This window comes from Mus caroli, chromosome 10 (assembly GCF_900094665.2).
Source record: "Mus caroli chromosome 10, CAROLI_EIJ_v1.1, whole genome shotgun sequence".
Lineage (NCBI taxonomy): Eukaryota > Metazoa > Chordata > Mammalia > Rodentia > Muridae > Mus > Mus caroli.
This window is the reverse complement of record NC_034579.1, coordinates 7,532,788-7,552,814: the sequence shown is the minus strand read 5'-3', so window position 1 is coordinate 7,552,814 and position 20,027 is coordinate 7,532,788. Positions and strand designations below refer to the sequence as shown.

The 20,027-nt window shown below is 38.3% G+C and overlaps 1 protein-coding gene across 1 annotated transcript in view; it reads right to left on the bottom strand.

Moving 5' to 3' along the window:
- The window catches only part of Shprh (SNF2 histone linker PHD RING helicase), a 68,668-nt gene that overhangs the window by 43,142 nt on the left and 5,499 nt on the right, over window positions 1-20,027 (bottom strand). The window contains exons 4-14 of the mRNA XM_021174217.2: window positions 17,796-18,014; window positions 15,485-15,563; window positions 14,470-14,620; window positions 12,866-12,974; window positions 12,038-12,291; window positions 10,097-10,747; window positions 8,377-8,628; window positions 7,049-7,127; window positions 4,614-4,777; window positions 4,252-4,508; window positions 2,765-2,886 (exon numbers count right to left, since the gene is read on the bottom strand). Coding sequence (XP_021029876.1) covers window positions 2,765-2,886; window positions 4,252-4,508; window positions 4,614-4,777; window positions 7,049-7,127; window positions 8,377-8,628; window positions 10,097-10,747; window positions 12,038-12,291; window positions 12,866-12,974; window positions 14,470-14,620; window positions 15,485-15,563; window positions 17,796-18,014 — 2,337 coding nt within the window. The remainder of the gene's footprint in view (window positions 1-2,764; window positions 2,887-4,251; window positions 4,509-4,613; window positions 4,778-7,048; window positions 7,128-8,376; window positions 8,629-10,096; window positions 10,748-12,037; window positions 12,292-12,865; window positions 12,975-14,469; window positions 14,621-15,484; window positions 15,564-17,795; window positions 18,015-20,027) is intronic.

Genomic DNA, 20,027 nt, shown 5'->3' with positions numbered 1-20,027 from the left:
CCTCCCAAGTGCTGGGATTAAAGGCATGTGCCACCACGCCTGGCCATATTTTTTATATGTAGTAGTCAAGTAATCTATAAACCCTAACCACAGTTACTCTATTCAATTAAGTTGAGACTGTAAAAAGCTGATATTAGATATGATACACATTTTCCCAATTTTTGCTTAATTCTGTCCAAGTTGGTATGAAATAAAGTTCAACTGTAAAATTCTTTACCAGAGTTGCTTACCTATTCAGTCTTTAACAGACTATAAGGCCCAGGTAATTTTAATCCCTGGATTACTACTATTACTACTACTACTACTACTACAGAACACACTTACCAAAATGGTTAAAAACATAGGAAATGTAAATTCGTAAGTACTATTACTTGAAAGAGCCTGTCCTAAAAGGAACTTCTGTTAAAGTTGTAGGTGCCATATTTGAAATCAGACCCACTCTAAACCCATATTTTTGTTCTGTTAATTATTGCTAATAAAACTTACACTGTGAGCAAGGTTAACTCACTAAGTATCTGAGGTCACTTCATATTACAGTCCATAACATGAGGAAGATCTGGTTTTCAAGTGTTCAGTGTTTCCTTTTTCATACTAAGAATGACACTTTCTGGGTGAGGCAAAGCAAGGGCTACTCTATACTGTGCTCTAGAGGACAGACATAGATGTGCTGGATGTCAGAGGCCAGCTCAGTTCTCACTGCAGAGAAGCCAGCCATCTTTCTGCCCTATCAGAGCTGCTTCTACCCAGTTTGAATGGCTCACTCTAGTGCTCCTCAAGCGTCTTGCAAAGGAAGACACACAATCCAGGACGGTTCTGCCATGCCAAGGAACAGATAGCAAAGGCTACTTGGAGGCTTAGAACGCTTATTTTGTACTCTACAGAAACTACATATGTCTCTGAACAAGCGATTTTCTGTTGTTGTACATGAGTGTGCAAGTTCATGAGTCTGTGTGATGTATGTGCATGTGTATACAAATGTGTATGGAGCCCAAATGACAATGTCAGGTGGCTGCTGTGGCTCAGGTACTGCCTACGTTATTTTTAGAGACAGCGTCTTTTCACTGGCCTGATGTTCTCCAGGAGCCAGGCTAGATGGCCTGTCTCCTCAATGCTGGATTACAAGGGTGCACCAACACACCAGCAGACTGGTTCTTTTAAGCATGTTTAGGGGAATCAAACTCAGATCTCCATGCTTTCAAGGCAAGGAGCTTTACCACTCCAGGCCCTTTAAATGATGTTTTAAGTTGTTATGTAAATGAGAGCAGCTATAAAATGACCCATGACTGCACATCAAAGTAGACTAGTAGTAACTCTCATGGTGCTTGATGGTGCAGAGGAGGGTTACATGTGGACGACTGATGGAAATGCTATTTATCACAAGGTAGCTCCCTACCTCCAACACACCATGAAGCAAATTTCAACTCATTAGCAAGGGCTATAAACAAAGACACTACCAGCAAGCATAAATGCATGATAGTATACAGTGCTAAGCCCAATGCATAGTTTCTTATGCACATAATTCTATGGTAAAGCTAAATTTATAAATTAATGGAACAGATGTAACGGAACTATAAACATATTTAAAATACACCTTTAGCATTTGGGAGGCAGAGGCAGGCAGATTTCTGAGTTCGAGGCCAGCCTGGTCTACAGAGTGAGTTCCAGGACAGCCACGGCTATATAGAGAAACCCTGTCTCAAAAAAACAAAAACAAAACAAAACAAAAATCTCTTATTTATTTATATGTAGGACCTCACATATTTTGATATTTTGTTCTCATTCACTTCTAAATACTTCCTAGCTTCTCTTTTGAATTACCCTTTATACTATTACTCCCTCCCTCAAATATGTCAAAGTATTTCTAGTTACTTTTTATTGGTATCTATTTTTTTAATTACATTTATTTATTTATGAGGCAGGAGGGGGTGCGTGCCACAGCACACACATGAGGTTAACTTGTGGGTTCTCTCCATCCAAAAGGTGGGTACCAGGGACTGAACTCATATCATCAAGCTTGGCAGGAGTTGATTACCATACCTGATAGCTGTGGTAATTCCACTGTGGTAATAAAACAAGCACTGGAAGACTTAAACCTTATACTTACTGACTTGTTCATACTTTAGATGTGTACTTGAAGAGAGTACACATTCCTCTGTGGCTGGGCAGTGTTCACTTTCACCCAAGACACAACAATATCTGCTTGTTCTGCATTGGGTAAGGGATCACAACACCTGCTACTACAATTATAGATTTGTCTACTGTCATAATAAGTCTATCAATTATTGTGATTATTTAGAAACTGTGGTTTTAGTTGTATATGAAAGATTTGAGATTTTATTTTGCATGTTCTTTTTGGAACATTCTTGGCATACACTCTGATATAAAAACTGAATGTACAATATCAATTTTAAAATCAATTAAAAATATGTCCAAGAATGTATTACAATTTAATCATTTTTCTATTTCTAAGTTTTCTGCCTGTTTTAAATTTTCACTATAAAAGACTAAGATAAATATCTTGTGGGGGAATCTTTGTTCATGTCTTAATTTCCTAAAATTTTCCAATTTACTAATCTTCTCAAGGTAAAAATGTTTGCTTAGGGTACATGTACACTGATTGTTCTGGACATGTTCTGCACAAGTGCTTGCTATGTAATGGAACCCATTAAACTCATAGCAGTAGTGTGTGAGAGCATCATTCTATAATTAACCTTCCTCAACAAGTACTGGAAGAATCAAATATAATAAAGCAATCACCTTCTACCTTTAATGATGTGAATGCCTGCTAAGCCGTTAAGGGCACAAACTAGTTGTCGGTGGGCCTCTTCACATTCCGTTCCACATTTCTTCTGCAGAGATGTCAGCAACTCTTCCATTGTCATGGTGCTAAAAGAAGAAACAGCTTTCAAAACCAGAATTTAAACCTCCTAGCATTACCTCAGCAGGAAAGTCAGCATGTTGGAACGTCAGGGTGCAGTGCTCTTTAGCATTTACACCACCTTCAGCAGCTTTCATCTCCACTTTTAAAATATATTTACGAGTATGTGAGCATCTGAGTATGACGTGTGTGTGTGTGTGTGTGGAGAGAGAGAGAGAGAGAGAGAGAGAGAGAGAGAGAGAGAGAGAGAGAGAGAGAGAGAGAGAATGAGTATGCACGTGCACACAGACCAGAGTTTTAGGGTGTTGTAAAAACCCTGATATTGTACTGGGACTGCACTCAGTCCTTGGTAGAACAGCAAGAGCTCTGACCTGCTGAACCAGTCCCTTCCCTTTCAGTTTTAGTTATGGCTTATACTTAATTGTTACTAATCCAGCAAGTATTCTCCTACTTGATCTGCTTTCTTTTACATTTATTGAAAAATGAACAATATGATCTATTTGAAATAGTACAAAGATTACAATGTAGGACTGGGTCTATTTAGAATCACATCTCTATAAATTAATTAGACTTATACTTTACTGTAAATTCAAACTTTAGTTTATAAAATAAAAAATGAGATGTTCTAATAGTCATCAGATGTTATTTCCACTAGATAGATGTCTTAAACTACTTTTTAAATAGAAACTATTTCCACAGCAATCTATAATCTGTAAAACTTTTATCACATTCAGCTTATATTGTATGAATTTATCACCTTTGCTATTTCTGCCTATAATATACTCAAAAGTAAGCCCCAAATATAATCATCTTTACAGCTCTTTGACAGCTAAGAGAACTTCTTATAATACCAGGTACTAAACACGGGCCCCCTTTTAAGGTTTAGTCCAATCCACAAAAAAGAATTATGGAACAGGACACATCAAAGAATATAGCTAGCACATCCCTCATGTGGAAAACCAGACATATTATTAAGAGCAAAAATTTTCACCAGGTGTGGGGGTGCCTGCCTTTAACCCCAGTACTTGGGAGGCAGAGACCAGCCTGGTCTACACAAAGAGTACTAGGGCAGCCAGGGCTACAGAGAAAAACCCTGTCTTGAAAGCACAAAAATATATGTAAAGAATCCTCTCTAAACCAAAAATACAACCACAAAACCTGTTATAATAGTCTAAATTTTAAAAGAAATGAAAACAATTTTTATGACTCTTACAAATGAGGCTCCACAGCACAAAACCATGAAACTACTACTACTACTACTTTAACTGCTACCTAGCCAGAAATCCCTGAATCAAATTGGGAGTCAAAAGTGCCTAAATACCGCCCACTACTGCAACATAAATCCCACAAGAGAAGTGAGTTGGTGGTAACACCTCTTCTGGAGTGGCAAGAACTCCCCACGAACAGCCTGTGGATGGCAGCAGGCCTGCCGGAGCCTCAGCAGTGGGTACAGGATGGAGGAGACAGTTCTCCTGTCCAAGCTGCTGAGCTTCAGGGCCCAGTCAGAAATCTTCCTGAGCTTCACTATGGCATCCTGGCAGCACACCTCGTGCTGGCGGTGATAGAAATGCCTCTCCACGGGGGAAAAATGGAGCCAGTGCATTTCTTCAGTCTGAGGTGGAATCTGGATCTGTATTAGGAAGTTGGAAACAATTTAGCCTGGAACTTTAACTGCGATTGCAGCTTTGTTTCCGTAAAACATTTGTTATAGTCAATGAAAGTTTGGCATACTGACTTGGTCAATGACATCTTTCTTTGCAGACCTCCACATTATCTTGGCAATAAAACTGTACAGGTGCTGAGGATTTTTCTTGCAGTATGGATGATAGAGAAGCCGAATCCACCAGTGTTTGACACAATAAGGTTCAATTCCAAGAAAGACCACCAGCCCAAAAAGATCTGTAAAGGAAAAGTCACAGGACACAGGGCTAAATGTTTCTGGATTTATTTTGTTTCTGCATAAGCTCACTCACAAACCCACAAAGCAGACAGAACTCACCATGACGTAGGATGCAACTTGTAGTTTCTTGAATGTGAACATTTTATCCCAGATCAATTTACATTTTTGAGAATCTACTGCCCTCTAGGTTCTGCTTTAATTTCTGGGATACTTAAGATGTAAGAACTACTGCAAAACCTTGCACTTTACTCAAAAACCATCAGTGAAACGTCAGTAGATTTGCTTTGTTAAGACACGTGCATTAAAGCAAGGCTTGTTAAATGAGAAGAACATGAAAAAAAAAAAAAGTAGGCGCTAATTTCATATGATTCAGAGAATATGCTCTGACCTAACATCTCTAATGATCTTTCACCTACTAACTTCATTTCTAGGGAACTAGTGTAAGACAATAATGAAGTACACACAAAACTAAGTGAATCACCACTCTTAACCACTGTGCCATTTCTCAATGCCTGAGTGAAATTTTCTTTATGCTTTTATGTATCATTAGTTGAACAAAACAACACAATATATGCTCTCTTCAAAAGGAATAAAAATTATTCTTTAAAATTTCATGATTTCCAGCCAGAGAAAACCCCATCATGAAGAGGGGAGTTGGAAACACAATCCCTGGAGCCATTGGGTATCAATACCTTCTGGGAAAGGGAGAATAGACCTTGTGAAGTCAACAACTCTCTAGTGCAAGACCACATACCCCCAAATCTTTGGGAGCACAAACTTGTCTTGAAGGATTAAAACCTAGGTGGGTGAGTGAACTGGAGAAGAAATAGGGGAGGCAGGTGAATATGATCAGAATACATTGCATGACTCTAAAGGAACTAATAAAACTATGAAACAGGGCTGGTGAGATGGCTCAGTGGGTAAGAGCACCCGACTGCTCTTCCGAAGGTCCTGAGTTCAAATCCCAGCAACCACATGGTGGCTCACAACCATCTGTAAACGAGATCTGACACCCTCTTCTGGAGTGTCTGAAGACAACTACAGTGTACTTACATATAATAAATAAATAAATTTAAAAAAAAAACAAAAAAACTGTGAAACAAATAAACTACCTATTCCACCATTTGAGGATGGGCAACAAACATTTTAGTTTTAATTACTGTTTAGACAGGGCCTTGCTCTGTAGCTGGATCAAGTGACTCTGGTAGCAGCACATAGGAATTATGCATTTTTATCTGCAGAAATCAGAGATTTATCGTTCAGATCACATCAGTCCAATTGTTTAAGTTCTGCTTCACTGAGGTCCTCTAATTATATCTGCTGGAAATAAATTAACAACCTTATTTTCTAAAGATGCTTTTCTTCTAGCATAATTTACAGATGTGTATGACTTAGAAATTTATCAGCACATTGCAACTTGTTAATTTTCCTTATCCACTTTCTCTATTTCTCTAAGACAACTCTAGTCTAGACCCATAGTGCTAGCATTGCCTGCCTCCATTAACTGCTGCAGCCAAACGGCTGATATCCTAGTATGTACTCTGCTCTCTGACAAATCATTCTCTGTTACAATGACAGTCATCTTTTGAAAAATAAATTCATTTACAAGATTAATTTATTACATTGTATCTAAATCCTTCTAATAGTTTCCAATTTTTCAAAAACTTCCCAAATTTTCAAAATTCGAAGAATAAGAAAAGTACTTTCCTATGGTATCTAATACGTCTATTTTGGTTTTCTCTCTATCTATCCACTCATGAATGATTGCCCTGGCTCTTGCTCTCTAGCCACACTGACACTTGTTTGAGGTCTCCTGCAGTCTTATTACCTTCACGTGTCAGGCTCCTCTACTTCAGAGAACCCTTGCCCTCCCATCACTTAGCAGCGCTGCAGATCTCAACTCAGCTGTCATTTTCTTCAGTGTCCCTTAGATGAAATTTTTCTCTCCCTCATGCTTTCCTTTTTTCTCAGGTTTAAACCTTCTTTGGAACTCAGGTTGAGTTGAGACCTATAGCTATTCTGTGGAATGGTCCAACAACACTTGGCCAATTTAAAGCAATGGGAGTCCTCACTATGTATCTGACCCCAAGAAAACAAACTGAAGCATCACCCAAGTTCCATTTACAAGTTAATTGCTTTAAACTATAAGAGCAAATTCTGAGTAAAAATACACTTAACTAAAGATTCTGACCAAGATTAAGCATAGCAGTACGTTTCCCCATAAGTAAGCTCCTCAAGTATGGTGACCGTGGAAAGCCTGTATTACCTACCTTCCAATCCTCTCTGAACTGGAGTGCCACTGATGCACCACCGATTAATCCCGCTCAAACGCTGGGCCATTTCCGCAGCCTAATGAAAGAAAATTATGAACAAAAACAAAACACAGAACTCAGGTGTGTGTTTCCTCATGAAAATGGCCCACTAGCCGGGCACGGTGGCGCACACCTTTAATCCCAGTACCTGGGAGGCAGAGGCAGGCGCATTTCTGAGTTCGAGGCCAGCCTGGTCTACAGAGTGAGTTCCAGGACAGCCAGGGCTATACAGAGAAGCCCTGTCTCGAAAAACCAGGAAAAAAAAAAGGCCCACGATAGCCCATTTCAGGTAAAAAAAAAAGGCCCACGATGATAGCCCATTTCAGGTAAAAAAAAAAAAAAGGCCCACGATAGCCCATTTCAGGAAAATAAAAAAAGGCCCACGATGATAGCCCATTTCAGGTAAGATACCTCTGCTTTAATTTTGGAGTTTTCACACTGGCTGTTGAACGTCATACTCAATAAGCCATTACCCACCCAACACAGTGGTTCTCATGAGCCACAGAGATGCAGGGCTGGCTCAATCATATAGAGAAGGAAAAATACCCTGACTGAATACACCCCCTTCACCGCTCTGTACTAGAGAGGTGGGCGTTTGTGCTAGGAGATATGACTCATCAATTCAGTTCAGGTTACAGACTGGTCACTGGAGATAGAATAAAGATAAATAACGGGGCTTGGGAGACTGCTTAGTCAGTAAAGTGATTGCTACACAATACTAGGACCTGAAGTTGGATCCTTAGCACCAAAGTACAAAGAAACGTGCACAACAGCAGTTAAATCCTAGCACTGGGAAATGATGGCAGGGTGATCACTGTGTCTGGCAAGCCAGCTAGCCTAGCTGGCTAACTCAGTAAGTTCCAGATCTAATGAGAGACCATCTTAAACAATAGGGTGAAGAGTAACAGAGGAATGCCTGAGGCATACATACACACAGTGATAGCTATAATAAAAATCGATACGTAAGGGCCATTTCCTTTAGCCATTTGCTACAGGCTACTGGAGAACACTTGATTAACCCTTCAAATTAGGTGAGAAGATTTAAAGTTCCCTAAGCATAGTTGGCTTTGAACTGTGTCACACACACAGATATCCAAGTATTCCATACAAAAGTATCATCCGGAGAATTAGAATAATTTCAAAGGATTATATAGTTGGTAACACAAGAGTATTTAGCAACAAATGTTCCAACACTATCAGTACTGTGGGTTAACTGATCCCAACTACTGAACCATTCACGTCCTTCATTCCTTCCTCTGCACTCGTAAGACGTTACAGACTCTTACTTTTACTGTAGGACACTCGACCATCTGAGCTTCATCAAGGCAGATCCTCCACCATTCCACGGCTACCAAGGGGCTGGGAATGGCCATATAGCGCTTCTGGTTCCTCAGGCGACGCCCATCTTCACTATTGCTATGTGGGATATTGACATAGTTTAGTTCTGAACGAAGAACATCATAGGTAATGATAACTATATCTTGTTCTGCCAAAAAATGAGGCTGTAAGAAGCCGTCTTTCTTCACTCCTTGATATACCTGGGAAATAAGCAGCACCAAGAGTTATTACAGAAAACGTTGGCACACGCCAAAGAAATACTCATTTATTTATATTCCTACTGAATTGAGCCCTTTCTAAATTTGCTTTTGGCCATACATGCTATAGACAAATTGCACAACTGTCTAGAGAAAGGTTATGCTTTAGTGGGGAGCCAAGTGACATAAACAACATGAATAGAAATATCACAGAGCAATTGTGACAGCACTAGTGGGACGACCAATCATGCAACTGACAGTTAACTCAGAGGAGCTAATGATTCAGTAAAGTGTCTCGAAAAAAAAAAAACAAAGAACAAAGAACAAAAAATGTTTTGAAACAAATGCTTTCTTTCAACTGGAAAAAAGGGAAAGAATGTGAGCAGATCGGTAGATGGACCGACTCAGGAGGGGTGTGAGAATCCAGTGGTGTGGGAAACAGAGCAATCACAGCTATCATTCATGAGGTATCCTTCCTGTCTCAGAGACTGTATGAAACACTTTCTCCAAATTTCAACAGCCATACTATTAAGTGCTATTTCTTCCTCACACAGAGGACACAGTGATCTGCTCAAAACTAGGAGCTAAGACTAAAAAGAGCTGCTCAATGGCAAAAAACTGTCAGGTCCAACTATGGAAAAACTATACTACTTGCATGGGAGGAAGGAAGGCAGCCAACAATAACAAGCAATGCCCCTGGGCAAGTACTCGACCACCTCATTGAACCTACACAGCAAGCCTATGAGAGGCTGCTTTTAGACCTGAGCTCAGGTCCTAGAAAATGCCAAGGACCAAATAAATATCTGAATTATTCTAATGAGGTAATTGAGGCTCCAAAAGACAGTAAGGTGACAGGTTAAATGGCATCTGCAATTATACTATGCCACCCTGGGACTGTATCTTTCTCTGAAATTACAAATGCCTCTACTAACACATTTTCAACTTGATGATTAAGAATCTTTAAAAAGCCTTAATAATAATATACTCCCAACTTCTGAAATCTGGAAGTCAAAAAAGAATATAGTTTATTCTTCTACTTCTTCTTTTCAATATTCTCTTCAAGCTCTGGTATAACCAGTACTAGTATCATAACAAATAATTTTAGTAATATACAAACAGAGGATGATGGCAATATGGCTCAAGCTAGAATGTTTACCTGACATGCAGAAGCCTCAATTTATTGAAAAAATGAAGTATGAAAACATTTATTAATGAAGTATGAAAGCTCTTTATTAAGAGCTTTGGGGGAAAAAGCATAAAAACAGTAAAATCATACTCATCAAAATGAGCTGGGCATAGTACACATGCCTATAATGCAGCACTTGGGAAGCAGACACAGGGATATCAGGATTCCAACGTCATCCTTGGAGCTATCCTGGGTTACATGAGATCTTGTTCAGCCACGATGAGAACTATCACAAATAAGCACCAATGTACATGTTTTAACCCCTCTTCAGCTGTAGTGCCTTACCAGAACTCGCAGAGACGATGATCTCACATGCCGGTTGATTTCATCCACCCACTGGTGGCAAATGGAGCTTGGAGAGATGATCAGGGTTGCTCTGGTTGATACTGGCTCCATTGCAACAAGACAGTGGGGGCAGTAAAAAGGCTTAACCTTCAGGTTCTTCTCCTCATAATTCACACACTTTGCATGCTGCCACAGGTGACACTTCAGACACTGAACTCTTGGCTTGCGGCCAATTTGATCAAATTCACCACATATACACTCAAAGCGGTAATCAGAGGTTTCACAAGGACTTGAAGTGTTAGACTGTGCTAACTCCTCGGCAGCAGGGTTTGGCGACTCAGCACAGTCTTTTGCTTCTTGGGTTTGCTTGTCTTCAGAGACACATGTATTTTCTGACGCATGAACATCAGTACTTGCACAGACTCCAGCAGCTGGAGCATCACCTTGGGAATCCAGATGAACAGACTGACCCTTTTCCTTTTTAGTTAGTAAAACAGGCTTCTTCAACTTCTTCTGGCTTTTTCCCGCCTTACAGTAATCATAGTAAGGATCATCGTCATCAGAAGTGTTTGATGGCAGGTACTCAGAATCTGCATCCTTGTTCACTGATTTCCTCAATTCCTTCTCAACTTTCCTTGGACTCCCTACTGCCTATGAAAAGTGTTGTTTAATTAACACGTATCAATAAAGTTATAATTGTGAAATTAAACTCTAAACTTTATATACATATATCCTTTACAAACAAAGTCAACAGTGTCTTTACCACCCTTTACCCAAGGACACTTGCTCTTGATAAACATATTCTAATTTATCCTCTGAAAGATCTCTCTCTGTAACCTTCAGAGAAGCAAAGGTTCTACTTGATCCCTGTATCGTACTGATGAGAAAGAAGAAGGTAAGCTATCCCTTTGTTATTAACATTTTCTGATTTAAAGTCTGCTTAAATCAAGCAAAAACAGAAATCTAGAGTACATACAATTCCAAATCACCAAGTACAAATAAAACGAAGGGTGATTACTACTTGCTGCCATCGGTACACACTTTTACCTTTGCCTTCTATGGGTGTCTCTTGTCATTATGGTTTGAACATCAGCTCCAGGCCAGGCACTGTCTCTGAACAGGAAGTAAAAGCACACTATAGAAGTGCCTACAAAGAGCATGTAATAGAGTCAGAGTGTGACAGCCAGGTAGGTGATAGGAAGAGCTCCCCCAAAGTGGGGTCAGAACTGAGGGCACACAGAAGAACCAGGATATTAATACAGAACAATGGCCCCAGTTAGAGGTCCCAGCTCCTGGTGCTGTGCGTGCTTGGGAACAAGCTGGACACTCTCTGCTCTAAGAGATGAAGTGTGCCTATTTTCTCTACTATTTCTTACAGTAGCCAAGCAAAAGCAAGCAAAAGGCTTTCATACTCTAATTTGTCGTCATTTTTTCCTTAATGGTGTTTACATGTACTGTGTCTATTTTTCTAAAAGCATATTGAAATTACTAGCCAAATGAAAAGTTTTATAGAAAAATATTAAAGTTTTACAGGATGACGTCGTTGGGAATATGATAACTTTATATAAAAGACTTGAGGCATTTATACATAGATATATGCAATTTGAGGCATTAACATTTCTAAAGCTGGGAGCAAAGTTTGTAAATGCAGACAGCATCTTAACAATAGACAATTTACCTTAAACTTTAAGGTAAACCAACTAATTTTAGAGTTGATTCCATTGAGTACTTCTCAGGGTTGAATGGTAACTAAAATAGTTGTTACTCTTGTGACACATTCAGAAAGTAGGACTGTTAAGTCGGTCATTGCCACAGTACTTTTTCTCACTCATTTCTGACTTCTGTCTCTAAGCTCTGAAAGCTTCAGTGGCAAGGCAGGACCTAAACATTTATTCTGTAAGGCGTTGTATATGAGTACATGCACTTAATAAATGATGTTACCTGCTTTTTTGTTTTATCAAATACATCTTCTTTGTAATTCTTCCCCAATGTAAAAGTCCCAGAGAAACCATGGCCTTTGATCTGTTTCACGAGACCTTCAAAGATTAAACATTTCAACATCCGCTTCAGAAGACTCCGGTTCCGCTGAACATCATATCTGAATATGGAGCTGACATATTTATAGATAGAAAGAATAGAAACTCCTTTCTTCCCATTCATTTCTTTCACAGCTGTCAGGATCATCACACGTGTAGCTAAATGTACAGTGGATAGACAAAAGGATATGATAATTATTCAAAATAATTGATATGAAATTCAATCTTAATCTTTATTAAGGACTGGGTACAAATAAAAGACTTAATACAACCTACTATTCTAAAGAATATGTAATAAAAATTTACCTTTAATTAAGAAAAATTACTGTAGTAGAAATAATTTAACAAAGCATTATTTAGGCTAATTTGTTAATTTGATGACACAACAATCATTCAAATTATAAAATAACAATCTCTTGAATATCCTAGTACATGTTATGCTACGAGTTCTAAGAAAATTCATCTGCTAAAAAGAATTATAAAAACCACACTTGAAATTAAACAAAACTGAAGAAACTGAAGTGTATATAATAGGCTAAGCAAGTAGTACTGGGACCAGTTCTTTATATTTGATGTAACTTGTAACCGTGCTCTGTGGTAAATACAAACAACTGGAAAAAAACCCCAAAAGCCCAAAATATCAACCTAGTGCTTACTATTAATACCTTTATAAGAATAACATAAACTACAGTAAGAATCACTGTAAGAAGTCACGTGAAGAGACCACACTTACGAGGGCAGTGAACTTTCTCTTTCGGTTCATATTCTGTATCCTGGATTTCTCTATTTTTCACTTTTTCTCTAGGACAGTGAGTTGGGATGAAATAATTTACCACTTTTCCCTGAAATACATAATTTTGGTAGTTGAAATATTTGTTATAATCATCCCTTCTATTAGAAAAATAGAATAAGCCCGGCATGGTGGCACATGCCTTTAATACCAGCACTCGGGAGGCAGAAGCAGGCAGATTTCTGAGTTCGAGGCCAGCCTGGTCTACAAAGTGAGTTCCAGGACAGCCAGGGCTATACAGAGAAACCCTGTCTCAGAAAAAAAAAAAAAAATAGAATATACGCATAATACGCATATGCAACTGGGAGATAACTAAATGTCATTCATTATATATGAATTTTTCACTTTGGAGCTTATAACGAGCCATCATGTTTAATTTGTATACTCTAAATTTCCTAAATGTAGGGAATTTCTGAAAGTAACTTTTAAAGACACAGTTAAAAATAGAATTGAAACATTAAATTTAAAATAATGAAAGTTCAGAAATAAAATATGTAATGAGCTTAATTAAAAATCTCTCAACAATGTTAATACTTTAACTCATCTATAGTGTCTTTTTAAAAGTAAGATTTATTTGTGTTTTATGTGGAAGGGAATTTTGTATACATGCATATCTGTATATCACATGCATGCAGTGCCCACAGAGGCCAGGAGAGGGAGAGGCATCAGCTGCAGCTAGAGTTACAGATGGTTAGTTGCCTCATGGGAGGGTGCTGGAAACCCAGCCTGGGTCCTCTAGGACCGCAGCCAGAGCTCAGGGCTCCTAACTGTTCAATCTTTTCTTCAACTTCCCTATCATAGCTATATATTTATACAAGTTTATAAAAATGTATTTATATGTATATATAAACATATATACAAAGATATATAAAGATTTTTCTTTACTATTTACTATTGAAATCACAAAGGTTCATTATGCATACATGAATTTATGAACATATTATATAAATATTAAAATTGTGGGCCCAGTGGTTCCTAGAGATTCTTAACTAGTTTAGCCTTTGATTGGTAGGCTAAATTCAGCAGGATTTAATGTGCTGGCTTCAGATTTTACTACTGGGAAGTATAGGAAATTATATTTTGTGAACTCTAAAATTCATATATTTATACAAAAACTACTCCATCTAACAATCTATTAATACGAAGCTATCAGACAATGACTAAGTTCTACTTAACAGAATCTGAGATCTGTAATTGAATAGACAGTTCTTCATTCAGTGACAATATAGACCTTTTAGTGTGACAAGATACGTGAACCACCAGCAGGACTCACTGTAAAAGCCCTGCTGGTTAGGGAAGACTGATAAACTCACTCCTGCATAGTCCTCCCTTACTAGTTGGTCTCCATCACTTAAGAAAAACCTCCCAGGAAACCAAAGTCCCATTCTCTGCAGTTACTTGAAGGTCACCAACCATGAATACAAGCCATTTTCACACAACCACAGTAGGGGTTGACTCAAGAACCAAGCAAATGCTCAGTGTTCACTGTAAGGTCTCTTGACATCCTTTGTTCCTACTCTCTGGAGCACGGCAGTATTTCTCTGTACCTCAGGAAGGGTGAGAGCATCCTGCTTGACATCTTGTCGGGTGTGTGTCAGAATCAGAGCCAGAACCTCCACTGTCTTTCCAAGACCCATCTCATCTGCTAAGATTCCACCAAGCAACTGTGGACCCGAATGTGGGAAATCTCGAATGATGCTAAGAGAAAATACAACCCAAGAAGCATTTAAATAAAATCCTGTCTTTTATTAGTATTCCCCAAGAGAACTGAAGAAATGAATGAAACTAAGTTTACTGAAACTTCATTTAGGAGGAAACGAGTCAAAGTTCCAAATCATACCTAACAGGAATAAATAATAACAATAACTGAGCAGACAACTAAGTACATAGAAATAAGAACGGTGCTAGCACTGAATCAACATTTATCTCATCTATAATTAAAGAGTCTAGCAAGTCTAGCAAGATGGATAACTAGGCAAAAGTGACTGCCACCAGTCCTTATGGTAAACATGATAAAACACAGTCATCTTCTACCTTCAATGGTACACCACTACCCCTCCATCCTTGGCCACAGAATAAATATATGCAATTTTATAATATTTTAGAAGGCAGGATTTTCCCTCTATGGTCTTTATGAGTCTGTGATTAAAAATATAAAAGATAATAAATACTGATTCACTAATTATGCTCAAAGTTCATCACATTTCTTAAATCTATAAATTGATAATTAAAAGTATAAAAGCTGGCCTTTATAAAAAAATGACATTACTTGAGACATAAATCTAATCTCTCCTTTACTCTCTCTAGCTCCCAAGGGCTGGGATTAAAGGCATGCCTCACCATGCCCAGTCATCTCTGTCAGTCTTGATAGCTCAGCAGCTTCTGTCTATTATAATTGTATTCACTGAGAAAATGGCAAGTGCTTTTTAATTCTAAGTCTATCCTAACTGTAGAAATATATAAGACTTTTAGTATTCCTCAATACTGAGCACTGTGTTAAATTCTCAGAGTTTTTTTCTGTATATATTTTATAAAAATCAGACATATAAGATTTTGCCTTACCAGCCTGTGTATGGATTATAGTAGAGTTTCAAGCCATCAGGTGTAACAATTTCTCGCCATAAGAAGTGCAGGGAGTTATCTAAAGAGAAGTATAATATATAAGAGCTTTTGTTTTGATTTTTTTTTCTCCTGTCAATAGTGATACTAAGATAAACAAAATGGCACGGGACACTGATTCAGAAGACTCACATCCTTGAGAAGGCTCATCCGGGAAATGCCACAGTTACCTCTCACAGTATTCCTCTAATACTATTTGTCAGTTCCCTTTGCTTTTGCAGACGCATAAGCCAGTAATAGCACAGAAGAACAAAGTACAACAAACAGCTGAGGGGGAAAACTAATATATAGCACCAATTCCAACGTGGTAAGGGTTTTCTGCATTTGCTAAGTGCAGACCTGTGTTTCTATGTGTTTACTATAGTTTAATTTGAGGGCTTTCTGAAAACGAGTAGAAACTGGAAATGATACCCAAGTAAAGGGAGTTGGTCCTGACTGAAACTGGCCTTGGGGATTGTTTCTAGACCTGGTCCCCTCTCTCTGTTTCAGAGAGGAGGGGCTCCTCAGCTGCATGTCACTGCTGCAGTGTACACTCTGTGAACACACACAATATGCTCAACGACTAAGACTACACTGAATAATCAAGAATTACCTTCAGTACAAAACCAATATGAAATTATGTACTTACTTTATACCATTACAACTCAATAATTACATAATCAGTACCGATATCTAAGACTGATGTAATCCTTCCCAAACACTTGCGGCTAAAGTGTGCTCGACCATAGCTAGATAAGATGTATTTGATAGCATTCCTCTACTTCTGAAACAAGGTATTTCTTCCCTCTAGACACCTAATGTCTACTCGGGTTCAAAGCCATCAGGCTAGTCATCCTTGCACTGAACCATCTCACTGAGTGATTCTCCGGAGATGATTTTCTCAGATACGCTCTGTCACTCTGGTGGAAGCCTGACAAGAACTGGTTGTTGACTCGAAGTTTACAGATTTGTTAAAATACATCAAATATTACCTTTAAGATCAAACTGTTTTGTTGTATGTAAGTTATTCCTTATGGAAATTATGTATCCGAAAATTATTTTATTTTAGAGAAAAAATAATATGGTCTACGTGGGACTTTATAGGACTAACAATTTCCCAAACAAATAATAATGAGGAAAAGACTGAATGAGAGCTAGGCAGCAAAACATACAGATTATGAAACTTTACCATAGCATCCAACTCCACAGTTAGATGTTGATTTCAGGATAGGGGAAGAGAATGAGGAAGAATATGAATGAATGAGAATGTAGAAGATAGGGAAATAGAGATGAGGAAGGCAATTTGGAGGAGAAGACAAATGTATTGGTATTAACAGGATAAAGAGCAAGAAGAAATAATACTGCCTATCAATTGATAATTCCTAAAGGAAAACTTAAAAAAAAAGTTAGGTTGCTAGAATACTTGGAAGAAATTATCTGTAGTTAACTAAAGTAAATCTATACAAGAAGAATCAGAACTTGTTAATAACTCATTGTACAGTCATGTAAAAATCTCAGAATTTGTCTACTCATTTAAAAACAGTGCCAGCCTAGTGATGCATACTTTTAAGTCCAGTGCTTAGGAGGCAGAAAAATGAATTCTAATTCGAGCTTCAGGTCAACCTGATCTACATAGCGATTGAGTTCCAGAATAGTCAAGAGTTACACCAAGATTGTGCCTCAAAAACAAAAAAAAAAGTTATTACTAAAGTACACCCCTGCAATGAATCGCTTGGCTTTATTTATTTTGTGGGGAAAGCAAAAAATATAAACTAGGAAAATCAGTCACATTTGCAAATCTGCTGTCTGTTGATAATATTTACTGTCAAGTTTCTTAGGAAAGTTTCTTACATATAATTAACAAAGTTCTAAAAGCAATTCTTTGTAAACAAGTCATGATTCTTCCTCTCCCTACCCCCACCCCCACCCTCTTTCTCTCCCTCTCCTTCTCTCCTTTGAGACAGCAAGGCACGTAGCCCAAACAGGTTGACCTGGAATCCACACCACAGCCTGGGGTGACTTGAGTTCCCCATCTTCCTGCTACTACCTTCCAAATGAAATTACAAGCAGGGAACATGAAAGGAAGAAGTAGTTTAAACTCTTAAAAATAAGAACAGTCACATATTAATTTATCTAGGTATCTATTCTGAAAGACAGAGAAAATTATTCTCCTTTCAGTATGATTACTTGCTGTCACCCCAATACATGCCCCACTATTAACTATCTCTAACGCTGTCCCTCCTGATAAGCCCTTCTTTAAGCATCTTATACTTGCCACCAGAAGGAGTGCTTCTGAATTGCTCTTGTTGTAGCATCCAGTTGACGGCCTCTCTCTGATAAGGTCTCAGGACCGGAATCAATGCAGGGTGCTGGACATCCACTTGGACTGAGTGTGTTTCTTGCTGGTGTGTTTGCTTCACAAAGTGATAGAGCTCATCAATATCCTGACCCTCTGGCTCTCTCTCTGAATCCTCCTCATCTTCTTCCAGCACATCTGTATATCCAACAAAGGTATATAACAGAGTCTGCATTGTAAGCCACAAGCAATTGTTTCTTTTTAAACCCTTCCCATGTGTGTTTTTAGACACTTTTCAATAATCTCTGGATTGGTCTCACACCTAAGAGCCTCACGGCTCAGTTTTCTTCAAGGGGCTAGGAATGGAGATGCATGTGCTACACAATGCTTGCTAACCACTATTCTTTATTCCAGGAAACCCCACGCAGCCAGCCAGCTCCACAGTCCTGTTCTGTGTATTCCATGACTGGAAATCCCTCTTCAAAAAATATTCACCTATGCATTCTTTAAAAGCATTCAAATGCTGCATGCCATCTATTTTCTGCTCAGTGCTCATGTGTTATTTTATACTTTGATTGTAATATATCTGCTCTCTCAATCACCTGTGTACCTGTCACAGAACCTCAGAGACACTGACATGTTCTGTTCTTGTAAGTATTTAATAAATATGGGTAACTGAGTATGAATTTCACCCGTAATTTATAAACTATTTTATCACTTTTATATCTTAACATAAAAAAATCCTTATATGTTTCATAAAAAATCCTGATGCATGCCTTTAAAACCAGCACTCAGGAGGCAGAGGCTGGCAGATTTCTGAGTTCAAGGCCAGACTGGTCTACAGAGTGAGTTCCAGGACAGCTAGGGTTACACTGCAAAACCCTGTCTCAAAAAACCAAAAAAAAAAAAAAAAAAAAAAGGTTCATTAATTTTTCAGGCAGAGAAGGAAGGGCAGGCCTTTGGTAGCAGCAGGAATTAGTGAAGAGACATGCTGAAAGATTAATTAATGTAAGCACGTCAGGCTATCCCATTTTACTACAAATACGAATGCCCTGTAGAAGATTCACACTGTAACTTAAACAAAATGAAAAACCCACACACACTTGAGTTAGTCTTTCAATTTGTGCTCAAAGAGCACAAATGCATCTAATATGCTCAAGGACTAGGAGTGTTATGAATAATCTACAAATTATTTTCAATACAAAGTATCACATAGGATTATCACAACCACACAGAGTAATTATACACTTGTCTCTTACTACTGCAACAACAAAATAATTAATGTCATCAAGCATTGAGAGCTAAGCTTGAAGTTTCCCTTCCCGGACACTGGCAGTTTAGGGGTGTGCTCCAACATAGCTGGCTAAAATTTTTATAACTGAAAAAAATACTCTAGATGTATTTGATAGCATTTCTAATTATGAAACAAGATAATTTCTTTCCTGTAAATCTCTAACTTGCAAAGTCACTATTACTAGTATTGTGAAGTTTTGAAAGAATGAGCTATGGCAACCATGTACCCACTATGTTCAAAAGTAGATTTTCAAAACACTCTAACATGAAAATGTATAGGGCTGAGACTATAGCTCAGGAGTGTAGCCCTTGCCTAGCATGTGTGCAGTGCTGGGTTTGACATCTAGCACATAAGGAAAAAGAAGAAAAAATGTTTAAAAAAAACCCCAAAACCAAAACCAAAACCAGCACCAAAAAAAGCAAGACAAAAGAAAGGAATGAGAGAAGAAAAATTATACCTGAAAACACAAGCACCTTAAATGCGCCATTGTACTTTGGAGAATCAAGCTGTTTCTCCAGCAGCAGAGCTAGGTGCCCCCCAGTCACTCCCCATGTCTATCTGTGGCAGACAGTATTGAACCAGCAGTGCTTTTTGTTTGTTTTATCTCTACCACTGAGCTACATTTACTAATATTCATAGGCCTTAGGTGCATGCTAACCAAGAATTCCATGTCCTGCCAACAAACCACCAAGCCTTTATAGGAATGATGCACCTCTTGAGCTTCTTTATCAGACTGCAAAGGAAAACAGATTAAAGGCCAGCAACAATCTCTGACTATTAAAAATTGTTGCAGAATAGCTAAGAAAATCCATCAACCAGCTTCATAAAATTTTTGTAGGACAGCTAAGAAATAAATACATAAATAAATAGAAATTCAGCTAGTTCAGATGTGTTCTGAGTGGCTTTTAGCTTTTTTT